Source organism: Neovison vison, chromosome 8, assembly GCF_020171115.1.
Source record: "Neovison vison isolate M4711 chromosome 8, ASM_NN_V1, whole genome shotgun sequence".
Classification (NCBI taxonomy): Eukaryota; Metazoa; Chordata; class Mammalia; order Carnivora; family Mustelidae; genus Neogale; species Neogale vison.
Genome location: NC_058098.1, coordinates 39,165,235 through 39,178,273, shown reverse-complemented (window position 1 = coordinate 39,178,273; position 13,039 = coordinate 39,165,235). Strand labels below are relative to the sequence as shown.

The window sequence follows — 13,039 nt, the reverse complement described above, 5'->3', positions numbered from 1 at the left end:
TGCTGAGCAGAGAGCCTGATGTGGGGCTCAATCCCAGGACCCTGAGATTATGACCGAGCTAAAGGCAGAGGCTTAACCCACTGAGCCACCCAGGTGCCTGGAGCCTTATATGCCATCTTTTTTCTTTTTTAAAAAAATATTTTATTTATTTATTTGATAGACAGAGATCACAAGTAGGCAGAGAAGCAGGCAGAGAGAGAGGAGGAAGCAGGCTCCCTGCTGAGCAGAGAGCCCGATGTGGGGCTCGATCCCAGGACCCTGGGACCATGACTGGAGCCAAAGGCAGAGGCTCTAACCCACCGAGCCACCCAGACGCCCCCTTATATGCCCTCTTGAGCTAAGAAGGAGGTAAGGGTCTGGAGCTTCAAAGAGAGGGAAGATAATTCACAGGAAGATGGGAAGAGCAAATGTTTGGTATACAAATGATTGTCATACCATGCAGAGACATTAGGGCAGAGAGGAAGTTGAATAAATATTCCCTGCCAACCTCCCCTCACCTTACCACACCTAACCCATACTCTTCATAATTATCTCCAATAATAACTCTCTTCCTGAACCAGGCTTTCTATCTAAACTCCTAGAGGCAATTAAGGAGGAGGTAAAAAGCTCTTCCTGAGTCTTTTTGGCCTTTATTGGATTCAGGTCAAAATAATCCACATGCCAAAGTGGCACATTTGGGGGAGGTTCATCTGAACATTTTCATGAGCAAAACCCAAACTAATATGGCAGCACATTATTTTAAAAATATAAAACATACAAATAATGTTATTTTTCCTTGTTTGTCCATATATAGTAAGAAAGCAACCAAAGCAAAATTTCACAGATGAAGGAGACCAGCTGTTTAAGATGGGCATCAAGATTCTCCAGCAGTCCAAAAGCCAGAAACAAAAAGCACAGTAAGTCTTTGTCCAGTTACCTAAGCCAACTTAAATTCCTGGCTAAGAAAAAAGAACAATCCAAAATCTAGTTTGTCATTAAAAGCTTATTGGGATAACAAATAAGTTTATTTGCCCATAAGCTTTTGTTTTTAAAAGAATCAATTGATGTTTAAAGAATCCTAAAATTATCAGCCTAAACAAACCTAACTGAATGTGAAATTGTGGTCCCAACACTTTAAGTGAAATGCACAATTAAGGCACTAATCTGAGTACTCAGGCAAAAATATTGTTTTGAGTTTATTAGGTATTTCAAATGAAATAAGACATGTTACTTGAATTAGAGACACGTTACTTGAATTAGAGAGGTTGTTTTAGAATGCCTTTTTTGTTGTTGTTTTGTTTTGTTTTAGATTTTGCTAATTTATTTGTCAGAAAGAGAGAGAGCACAGGCAGGCAGAGGCAGAGGGAAAAGCAGACTCCCCGCTGAGCAAGGAACCAGATGTGGGACTCCATGCCAGGATGCCGGAATCATGACCCGAGCCAAAGGCAGCTGCTCAACCGATTGAGCCACCCAGGCATCCCTAGAATGCTTTATTCTGCCTAACTCAGCATTTGTAGGGTACTTTATGGTTTTCAAGTATGTGACTCCATTTTGTCCCTTTTATCCATTTTATCCCCCAAACAGCCTTATGAGTTAAGAAGAACTTCATTTCCCCCACCTTTAAACAGTTAGGAAGAGAGATTCAAGGATGTTAAAGTGAGGTGATCACAAACACACAACTGGGAAGTAACCAGTCGTGACCACATGGTCTCACTCCATATTCATCATTTCTCTTTTCATTTGTCTGAGCACTCATTTGTCTACTTTGTCTAAAGGGGAGGCAGAAATATCTTGTCCCCCCAGTAGAGGGACACAACATTAGGTCACCCCTCAAGTCCCTAATTAAAACCTCATTGAGATCAACCCCAAGTTCTCCCATTCACTGGCTGTGTAATCCCTGTGCAAGTTACTTAACCTGCTTGTGTTCTGGATAGTACAGTTAGGCTCTTAGAACAGTGCCTGACACATAGTAAGCAGAAGATAAGCATTTGTCTTTAACTCTAGACCTCTAAATGGTAAGCAGAAGGTATGGGAGAGAAGAAAATAAGTGTGTCTTGAAACAGTAACAAAAAGAATGGGCTCCGGACCTCCAACAAGGAGACAACTTTTGTTTGCACACAGATCAGGCATAGCTGCTCTGGGGGAAGCATCCCAGTGCTGTGGTAGGTGTCCTAGGCAGGGCAGCAGCAGAGTTCCTGAATTCTTTCTTAAAGCTCAAACCTTTTCAGAAGAGCATAAAAGTATAGAGAATAAAGGGGCATTTCAACTATGAAGAACTTCCGTTTATTAAGTGCCTTCTTTGTTCTACTTATTGTTCTGGGCAGTTATGTGTAGAATAGCATTCATTGCTCACAATGATATTGTGAAGCATAAATTGTTATTCCCAAATTTCAGAGGAGGAAATAGAAGGTCAAAAATATTCTATAATTCTCCCAAGGTGACAAGAAGAAGGAAGTAAAGGAATTGGTCATCTCTCTAAGGGAAGTTAAATTAGAAGTTCCTTATAAGAGCAGAGGAAACTATCCCCTGCAAAACCTGGGTTTCATATTGAGCATCTCTGGGGGCTGTCATGATGAGGATGGGGTTTAATCAGACCCCCAAAATATAATCCTGCCTGATAAGGAAGTCTGCTTACTCAGGTGCTCACTGAATGGATGAGTAAGAATAGAGAATTCTCAACCCAGACCAGCTAGATGAAAGACCAATGAAATTCTAGAAAGGGTTAGGATTAGGTTTCAGATTAGCTCTATAGCAGATGAACTCAAGATGAGGGGCCCACTGGGTATGCCCTTTTTTTTAAATTTTAAGATTTTTTTATTTATTTGACACAGCAAGAAAGGGAACATAAGCAGGGGGAGTGGGAGAGGAAGAAGCAGAGAGCCCCTGAGCAGAGTGCCCAATGTGGGGCTCAATCTCAGGACCCTGAGATCATGACCTGAGCCGAAGGCAGCTGCTTAATGACTGAGCCACCCAGGCACCCCTGAGTAGGCCCTTTTAAATGAAAGGAAACCTGAGATTCAGTCCAATGGGACAAAATCACTCTTGGAAGCTCCCAACTATCTACTTAACCTTGATGGGTACCTTCCCCTTTGGCTTAAAGAATGGGAAGAAAACCCATCCATGAAAGCAGACTGCCCAGCAGTGAAGGAGCCTTTATGCCACCTAGGTGTGATTCAATCTCTGGCTATTCTTGCCCAGTGTATCCTTGCCCAAGATTGCCAGAAAAGCAGCTTTTTTTTTTTTTTTTTAAAGATCTTGTTTTTAAGTAATCTCTACACCCAACATGGGCCTTGAACTCACAACCCCGAGATCAAGAGTCATATAATCTACCAACTGAGTCTACCAAGTACCCCAAGAGCAGCTTGTTTCTGCCATAGCATAGTTACGTGAGAGGGTGCATAATGCTGAGTCCCTTCTGAGTTGACAGAGAACTGAAACCAAATCTGCTCATAGCAAGAGATTTCAGGAATTTGTGAGAAAACTGAATGAAATTTCTCCAAATATCAAGACATTCTGCTCTTCTCTTAAGCCAGTTACACCCAGTCTAGCCATCTTGAAGATTCTGGTCAGGGGAAAGAAAAATGAACACCCTACTGACTACAGAGGAATCATTTCTCTCCCATTCATTCCTCAATCCTGTGTCCTCTTTGCTTCACCACTTCTTATATAAGACAGAGGTGCTACTAGTCCTTTTGGCTCATCCACATCCACATTGTGACCCAATTCATTCATTCATTCATTCAGCTATAAATTGTTTAACAAGTCAGTGCTGTTAGAAGTACAGATGTTAAGCAAGCATACGTCAGGGAGACACAGACTTGTCTCCAGGAGTCAAGAAGCCTCAGAGATAACCAGGGTTAGCTGTCATTAAGAATTACACCCCCCCACCCCCCGCAACACAAGCAAAGAAGATTTGAAGATAAGCTCCTGCTCTACTCCAAGTTTCTGATGAGTCCTAGAAATGCTTTTAGTCTCCTTCTTCCCTAGCACCCACCTTAGCATCCAGTACCAGATACTTTAGGAGTTACCCAGATATCTAACTGAACTTTCTTTTGAGGATCTAATTCTTCCCAGTTTCTTTTACTTTTTCCCCCTTGGGGGTTACAGCCCAGATCTTTTTTTTTTTTTTTTTCCATGTTTTTTTTTTTTCCAATTTATTTATTTTCAGAAAAACAGTATTCATTATTTTTTCACCACACCCAGTGCTCCATGCAAGCTGTGCCCTCTATAATACCCACCACCTGGTACCCCAACCTCCCACCCCCCCGCCACTTCAAACCCCTCAGATTGTTTTTCAGAGTCCATAGTCTCTCATGGTTCATCTCCCCTTCCAATTTACCCAAAAGCACATACCCTCCCCAATGTCCATAACCCTACCCCCCTTCTCCCAACCCCCCTCCCCCCAGCAACCCAGATCTTAATCCTACCTAATTTACCAACAACTTTCTTCAGCGCTGGATTCTATTTCTAGTATTCCTTGTATCAGCTTGGACTTTCAAGACAAGGGACCGAGGTATCCACTCCTCCCTTAAGAGTTAAAGACGCCTAGATGCGTTGGTTTTACAAACTTTTGCTGCGTCCTGGGATCACTGAATGTATATACTGCTGGCTCCTGAAGCCCATCAGATTTCTCTGTCCTGGTCCATGTGGGTGCCCTTCTAATCCCAGCAGGCTATGTGGTTACAGCAGCAAACCATGTGGCAGAATAACTTCAGGGAGTCTGTGTCTGATTTCTAGCCTATCTCCAAATGCCAGACATTTGCATTCAATGACTTTTAGACCTTCTGTTTTATTTGCCTTCTGGTCCCTAGAATATTAGCTTGGTCTGATCATGGTTAATTTCTTGCTTGACCTCCTGGCTTCTTTTGTTCCACTGGAGTCTATTCTCTGTGTTGCCATCCAAAACCCTAAAGCCTGTGTGGATAACAGTCTGAGCCCATTCTTTTCTGCTCCAGCCACCAAGAGCAAATTATTTTAGCATCAGTGTGGATAAGCAGTACATAAAGCTGAGTCTCCTGATCCTTCTGAGCAGCAAGGATAGATTTGTGTATTTGTTCCTGTATTTGAGTCAAGGTCAGTGGTAGAGGTTAATGCTTTCTGTTCTTACTCCTACCAAAAAGGAAGTTATAAAAGTAAAAACAAATCCCTTGGGGCACCTGGGTGGCTCAGCCGTTAAGCGTCTGCCTTCAGCTCAGGTCATGATCCCAGAGTCCTGGGATCAAGCCCAGCATCAGGCTCCCTGCTCACTGGGAAACCTGCTTCTCCCTCTCACACTCTCCTTGCTTGTGTTCCCTCTCTCGCTATCTCTCTTTGTGTCAAATAAATAAATAAAATCATTTTTAAAAATTCATTTTAAAAAGTAAAAATAAATCCCAAAAGTATTCTTTGTCTCTGACAGAAGTTTTGACCTTGCAAGGCTTTCCATTACTACCTATTAGGCAGATCAGGTCCAGATGATTTCTGAGTGGGACTCAGAAAATGCAGTGTAAGGCCGTCCTATGGCATCTATATTTATAATCATTAAATTCTCACACCATTTACCCACTAATTACAGAACAATTACCATGCTATAAAACTTTGGAATTTATGCAGTAGTCCTAAAAATAATAATAATGGCAGCTAAATTTATTGAGTGCTTGCTATGTACCAGGTCCTATGCCAAGCACTTCATGGATTATTTCATTGAATCTTCCCAACAGCCCTATGAAGTAAGGGCTATTGTTATCCCCACACCATAGATGAGAGAGGAAAAAATAAGTTAAATAACTTGCCTGAAGCTCTCAAACTAGTAAGTGGTGGACCCAGATTTTGAACCAGACAGTCAAGACTTTAGAGCCCTTATAACCACTGGGTTTTATTTGGTTATTGTTTTTCCACACAGCCTGACTTTGCATGCTGAGGAATATGTTCTATTTTAGAAAATTACTTCAGAATATAGAGGGACTCTTGTTTTCATGATAGTAGCTTCTAGAAGTGACACTCCAATTTTGATTATTTTTTATTACGTTGTTTTATATTTCAGAGTTTATTTTGTTAAACAAATATTCATATAATGCAGGTGGTCATGGGAGAGTTCACTATGTTAGAACAAGTGTCTCAATTTTTCACTTCACTTGGTGAATAAGCTTGAGGCATGATGTATCCTATATATTTCTTCCTTTCACCAGCTTCACTATTTGCCAGATATATCTGAAATTATAATCTTAGATAAGGTAGAGCTGAAAAAAAACCTACTAACCCGTAGATGTGATGGACTTCAGCTAAACGGTATTATTAGTAGCAATAACAACTTGATCCTACTTGCTGGAGAGAAGTAGTGCGAAGGAGGGAACAGAAAAACATTTTTGATAATCAAACCTCTACCTTCATATTTTTGAAACAGAGCCTACATATTCTTTGCCAAAGCAGCTGACATGGGAAACATGAAAGCTATGGAGAAAATGGCTGATGCTTTGCTATTTGGAAATTTTGGCATGCAAAACATAACAGCGGCTATCCAATTATATGAGTCCCTAGCTAAAGAAGGATCATATAAAGCCCAAAATGTGAGTTTTGAAAGAAAAGTAAGCCTTACGTAGCTACATCCTAAAATAACTATAGACAAAGAACATGTGAAAGGAGTTTAGCAATAGTATTCCCATTCTACTGCATGAACCCAGACCTAGGGAAGTTACAGTAACACTGAAATAGTGGGATCAGGGAGGGGACATAGCAAGAGAACTGGGCAAAATCTTCTAGTTATATGGGTGACTGTCAGGAATGGAACAGAACTGCTCTCTAATTCAGCTTCCCAACTTATGTCCATGGGTGTGTTTAGAAATAATTTAAGAACTCTGAACCCCTAACATAATTAAATTTTACTTAAATATATTCACCTATACAAAAACAACAACAACCAAAAAAACAGAGTAAATCTATGACCTTACATGATGTTGGCCTGGTTTTTACATTTCAAACACTTTATAAACTAAATATATTTTCTTTTCTCTTTTACTGAATGCATTTCATTTAATCCAAGAATAACGTAAGTATTTCATAGAAAATCTGGAAAACAGAAACGTACATACATACATACATTAATAAATAAACACATAAGTAAATAAAGCCCTTCACAAGCCAACCATTCTGACTCAATTATTGTTAGAACTGTTTTATATTTTTGCTTAGCGTCTTCCTCAGGCATCTCTCTTCTTACATCATCCTGATCACAATGCAAGTGCATATATCATTTTGTTTCTGGCTACTTTCACTTAATGCAATAGCAAAAGTATGTTTTCATGTTGTTAGTCTTTTTAATAAAAATATTTATTTCTGATTACAAAAGAAACTCATGCTCGTGACAAAAAAAAAATGTCTGAGAATTCAGAAAGTATGAAGAAAAAAATAAAAGTTGTCTGAAACTTCTCCTCCCAGAGATCATTTTTGGTATCTCTGGGAGGAAAATGCAGAAGCTAGACTTTGGAGTCAGACTGAAGTTCAAATCCATTCTGCCACTTGCTTATTGGATACCTCCTTAACGAAATCCTTTCCCCTTCCACGGGATGATTCTTTCCTACACTCTCTGATACTGTTTCCCTCATAATCTAATAGTAGTAAACACTTAGTGTGTTTCTAGGTAGCATTGCTTATGATTAAAATGACTTTGGATTGACAAACTTCCATCACATTGGGGCAAACTGTAATGAACTGTAAATACCTGATCGTGGTAGTAATTCTTAGGAGAACCCTGGACACCACACATACGGAACCGTTACTTGGGGTTGGGGCTCCTGCACCCACCTACTGTGCATCTCACCTCCTTGAGGCCTCATCTGAGGGACCAAAGATAGTGGCCCCAGGAGGACTATCCTGGGAAACTGGGAAACTGCAGCTCCTGTGCCAAATCCACCTGAATAGACTGGTGGCAATTAGAACCTGTAGGAGCCTCATGAGTCTCTGTGTTTACTTAGTTGAAACCAAAGCTAGACCAGCAAACCTCTGATCAGTAAGACAACTTCTCTAATTTTCATCTGTAGGGTTAGGTTTTATCATATATTATAAACTGGATACTGTGTCCATCTGGTTCACGTTGTATCTAATATTTAGCACAGTCCTTGGGACAAGAAATATACATTGATTGCTGAATCAATTAATGATGAATGATTAAATAGAATTATTGTGGGGATTGAAATAATATGTAAAGGTTAATTCCATACCTGGAACTTTGTCATCATTCATTGTAAAGAAAGGATATACATATTACTCTTCTAGAATTTTTCCTATTACTACGTAGGATTTCTTTTTTACAAAAATGAGATCATACTTTAATTGCTATTTCCTAATCTCTTTACTCACTTAATAATATAAACAAATTGCCATGTAAATATATGCAGATGAACATCACTGTTGTATTTTTTAAATTTTTATTTATTTTTTAAAAGATTTTATTTATTTATTTGACAGAGAGAGATCACAAGTAGATGGAGAAAGAGGCAGGCAGAGAGAGAGAGAAAGAGGGAAGCAGGCTCCCTGCTGAGCAGAGAGCCAGATGCGGGACTTGATCCCAGGATCCTGAGATCATGACCTGAACCGAAGGCAGCAGCGGCTTAACCCACTGAGCCACCCAGGCGCCCCAGTTTTTATTTATTTTTTTAAATTTCTTTTCAGTGTTCCAGAATTCATTGTTTATCTACCACACCCAGTGCTCCATGCAATACGTGCCCTCTACCGTTATAGTTTTTAAAGATTTATTTATTGATTATTTGAGGCGGGGGAGGAGCAAAGTGGGAGCAAGAGGGAAAGAAACAGAAGTGGATTCCTCATACAGGGCTTGATCTCATGATCCTAAGTTCATGAGCTGGCCAAAATCAAGGGTCAGGTGCTCAGAATGCCTGAGTGGCTCAGTCCTTAAGTGTCTGCCTTTGGCTAAGGTCATGATCCCAGGGTCCTGGGATCTAGCCCTGTGTGGGGCTCTTCGCTTAGCAGGAAACCTGCTTCTACCTCTCCCATTCCCCCGTTTGTGTTCCCTCTCTCACGGTCAAATAAATAAATAAAATCTTAAAAAAAAAAGTCAGATGGTCAACTGACCTTGCCATCTAAGCAGCCCTCAATATCACCATCTTAAATATCTGTATAATTTTAATTAAGTTGTTGAATACTATTTTTTACCCCAGGGAATTTTTTTTAAACTAAATACAAAACATTATATTTACAAAGGAGTAAACGGATTTATAAATGTTATAATAAAATAGGAGAGTTTTTAAACCTTCATTGACCAAACACAAAGTTCCAAAACAAACTAAATGTTACCATCATATCCAGCACTATAAATGATATCTCCGAATTCCTTTTTTTTTTTAATATTTTATTTATTTATTTGACAGATATCACAAGTAGTCAGAGAGGCAGGCAGAGAGAGAGGAGGAAGCAGTCTCCCCACGGAGCAGAGAGCCCGATGTGGGGCTCCATCCCAGGACCCTGGGATCATGACCCAAGTCGAAGGCAGAGGCTTTAGCCCACTGAGCCACACAGGCATTCCTTTCTAAACTAGTGGACATGTGCTTTATTTTTTAGTGGAGTATTAATTAGCTAATTAAGTCAACAGTTGTTTTGTTGACACAATGTTCTAAACATAATCTAAGTTGAGGTGTAGAAAAAGATTAATAGGTTACAGTCCTTATGGGTCAATCTGAAGTATAAACACATAATTGCAGCACAATTTAGGTAGACTATAGTTATAAACTGCATTAGACACAGAAAAGTGTCTAACAGGTTCTGCCTAGAGCAGAGGAGGAAGGCTTCTAGGTAAAAGTGACATTTGTACCTAGTCTAGAATATTGGATATAGACAACATACAAGATTTATTTGTCTGTATTTGAGTAAAGTATTTGATAAGAAGGTCAAAACACTACTCCCAGAAAAGAAATTCCAAATTAACAGAAAAAGTACATAAAACACCTGGATTTCAGGGTCAAAGTCAGAGTATCACTCCCCATTCTCAGATTAATGTGGGTCCATGGCATGGCCACAGACTGCCCTCTGATCCCAGTTAATTGGCCATCAAATGCTTGCCATTGATTTTAAGGAGAAACAGATAGGGGAAGGTCATTGGTGGAGTGCTAATCCAGTGCTAGAAAGAATAACTCCAAATGGTTGACCACTGGCTATGTATTATCACAGCCATCTTTGTAGAGACAAGCAGGCATTGTTGGGACACTATCTCTGAAAACATACAATTACAGACTTCAGGGTAGCATATCGTGGTAGCAGACAGGGGTTCTGGAATTGGAGAGCTGGACAACTAATGAGCTTCCCATCTTGTTCATTCTTTCAGTGTCATTTCTATAAACCTCAGGTTTCTCAAACCTGCAAAGGGAACAGTTGATAAGGTCACACGACTTTCTAAGTTTGCTGCAAGAAGCGAGTAATATCTGCATGATCCCTTAGAGATATTAAAGTACATCAATGAATAATGTTGTGTAACGATTTTAGTCCTAATGGCTTTGCTACGGAGTCAGTCAGTCCCTGGCTTTAAATCTCAGTTCCAATACTCGTGGCCTGCCCTCTCTGAATCTCAATTTCCTCATTGTAAAATGGGGATATCTGTCTGACATATGTGTGTGTTGGATCTCAGGAGGATAAGAAGACAGAATATGAGTGAGGACAAACTTATCATCTGGAAAGCTGACATTGACCTGATATGCAAAATTCAATCACACTGCCTATTGAAATGCTACAATACAAGGTGGCAAAAAGTCTCTGTCCCAAACACCTCCTATGCTCTCCCTGACATCCTGAACAACTTTATTCCTTACTTGGATTCCCCCTCCCCCTCATGACCTCCCCATAAACTAGTGGCCAAAGTGTTAACATCTGGATGAGCCAGGCGCCTGCAAGATCCTGGTCTAGTACTACAGCTGGATTGCTGGATTCTGTTCTGAAATTTTGCTCTCACCCCTGTCATCCCTATAGAAAAGTCTGTTTTCAATAGCAAGTCTGCTTATAGCAGACTTGTCTCCTTGTACCAGAACAACTAGTGAAAGAGATTCTGTGCTACAAACAATGCTTAATTCAATCTGTGACTAGGACGGCCACGTGCTATATTGATCAGAGCTCTCTAATAGAGAGCTAATAGGTTAATAGGCTGGGTGACCATCTTTCTTCTGAGGCTGTTTGTGCCACCCTGGTATAGGAATCCTACCTGGACTCTTAAGAAATATTGCTGGAGGGATGCCTGGGTGGCTTAGTTGGTTAAGCAGCTGCCTTCAACTCAGGTCATGATCCCAGCATCCTGGGATCCAGTCCTGCATAAGGCTCCCTGTTCCGTGGGGAACCTGCTTCTCTCTCTCCCTCTGCCTGCCTCTCTGCCTGCTTGTGCTCTCTCTCTCACTGTCAAATAAATAAATAAAATCTTAAAAAAAAAAAAAAGAAATATTGTTGGAAACTATAAGGACAAGGTAGCAACAGCAGTGTAGCTAAAGAAGAATGGCAATGAAAAATAATGAGAAGGGCAGAGATAGGAAAAAATGAAGAGAATGAAGACACCTAGTTCTGGGGGGAAAAGGAAGAACCGAAATACTGAAATGTAATAAATGGAGAGCCTGGAGTGCCAGAAGTCTAGTAAAGATCTGAGTTAAAGAAAAACACAAAAGAGAAGAACCCATATTATAAAGCAGATTTGAGGGGTCAGGGGAAAATGTAATTTTCAGATTACATATAAAGGGCAGCTGAATAAAGGGAAAGAGGCATAATTATTTCTTTCATGTACCTTGAATGGTTAATCCCACAAAATTCCAAATCAAAGGAAATTTTGATAAGGACAACAAAAGCATTTAAGTTTATGAACAGAATCCATTGTATTGATTTTCAAAGAAACTACACTTTTCTGGACTCCTGGACAGCTCTGACAGTTAAGCGTCTGCCTTCAGCTCAGGTCATCCCTGGGTCCTAGGATGGAGTCCCTGAGCAGGGAGGCTGCTTCTCCCTCTGCCTGCCACTCCTCCTGCTTGTGCTCTCAATCTCTCTCTCTCTGACAAATAAATAATTTTTGTTTTTAAAGAAAGAAACAATAGCTTCCAAATAATGAGAACTATTAACTAACAGAGTCGTCTTCATGGACATGGTGGAAATTGAGGAAATAGCAAACAAAACTGAGTCCTACAGTAGAGGATTCCAATAAGATATTATGTTATACCAGCTAAACGTAGATAAATTATATATTTTTTACTTCTCTGATTCTCATTCAGGTAGCAAAAATTCAGAATTAGAAAGATTCACTCTTAATATCAATGAACAGCTTCAATTTGTCAATTTGCCAAACAAGAACATAGGATTAAACCTCATTGCTTTAAGAATCATGAAATAGGGGTGCCTGGGTGGCTCAGTGGGTTAAAACCTCTGTCTTCAGCTCGGGTCATGATCTCAGGGTCCTGGGATTGAGCCCCACATTGGGCTCTCTGCTCTGGGGGGAGCCTGTTTCTGCCTCTCTCTCTCTGCATGCCTCTCTGCCTACTTGTGATCTCTGTCTTTCAAATAAATAAATAAAATCTTTTTAAAAAAGAGAATCATGAAATAAATCATCCATTTTGCATCACCATAAAATTTAATTTAGGGGGGCCTGAGTGGCTCAGTTGGTTAGGTGTCTGCCTTCAGCTCAGGTCATGATCATGGGGTCCTGAGATGAGCCCCTTGTCCAGCTCTAAGCTGAGTGAGGAGCATGCTTCTCCCTCTTCCCCTGCTTGTGCTTTCTTGCTCTCTCTCTCTCTCTCTCTCATAAATAAATACAGTCTTTAAAAAAAATTAATTTAATTGTGGTAATCTCTAAGTGGTGGTATTATTTGCAACTATTTTCTTTTTAAAAATACTTCACTGGGCTTTTTTCCTCTACATTTTCTATTCATGGTTATGTATTACTTTGATATCAGAAAAATCATTTAACTCAGATGCATGTATATGTTCAAAACAGTTTACTATGAATTATAAGAAAATCTATTCTATTGTTTAAAAATTATTTTAATTGATATATTAAGGAGAATATGAGGAATTGCATATTTTTCCATGCTTTGTAATTCTAGAATAATTC

General features: G+C 39.8%; 1 protein-coding gene across 1 annotated transcript in view; it reads left to right on the top strand.

Moving 5' to 3' along the window:
• The window catches only part of SEL1L2 (SEL1L2 adaptor subunit of ERAD E3 ligase), a 114,444-nt gene that overhangs the window by 48,301 nt on the left and 53,104 nt on the right, over positions 1-13,039 (top strand). Inside the window, exons 4-5 of the mRNA XM_044263471.1 lie at positions 794-896; positions 6,362-6,524. Of these exons, the coding sequence (XP_044119406.1) occupies positions 794-896; positions 6,362-6,524 (266 nt within the window). The remainder of the gene's footprint in view (positions 1-793; positions 897-6,361; positions 6,525-13,039) is intronic.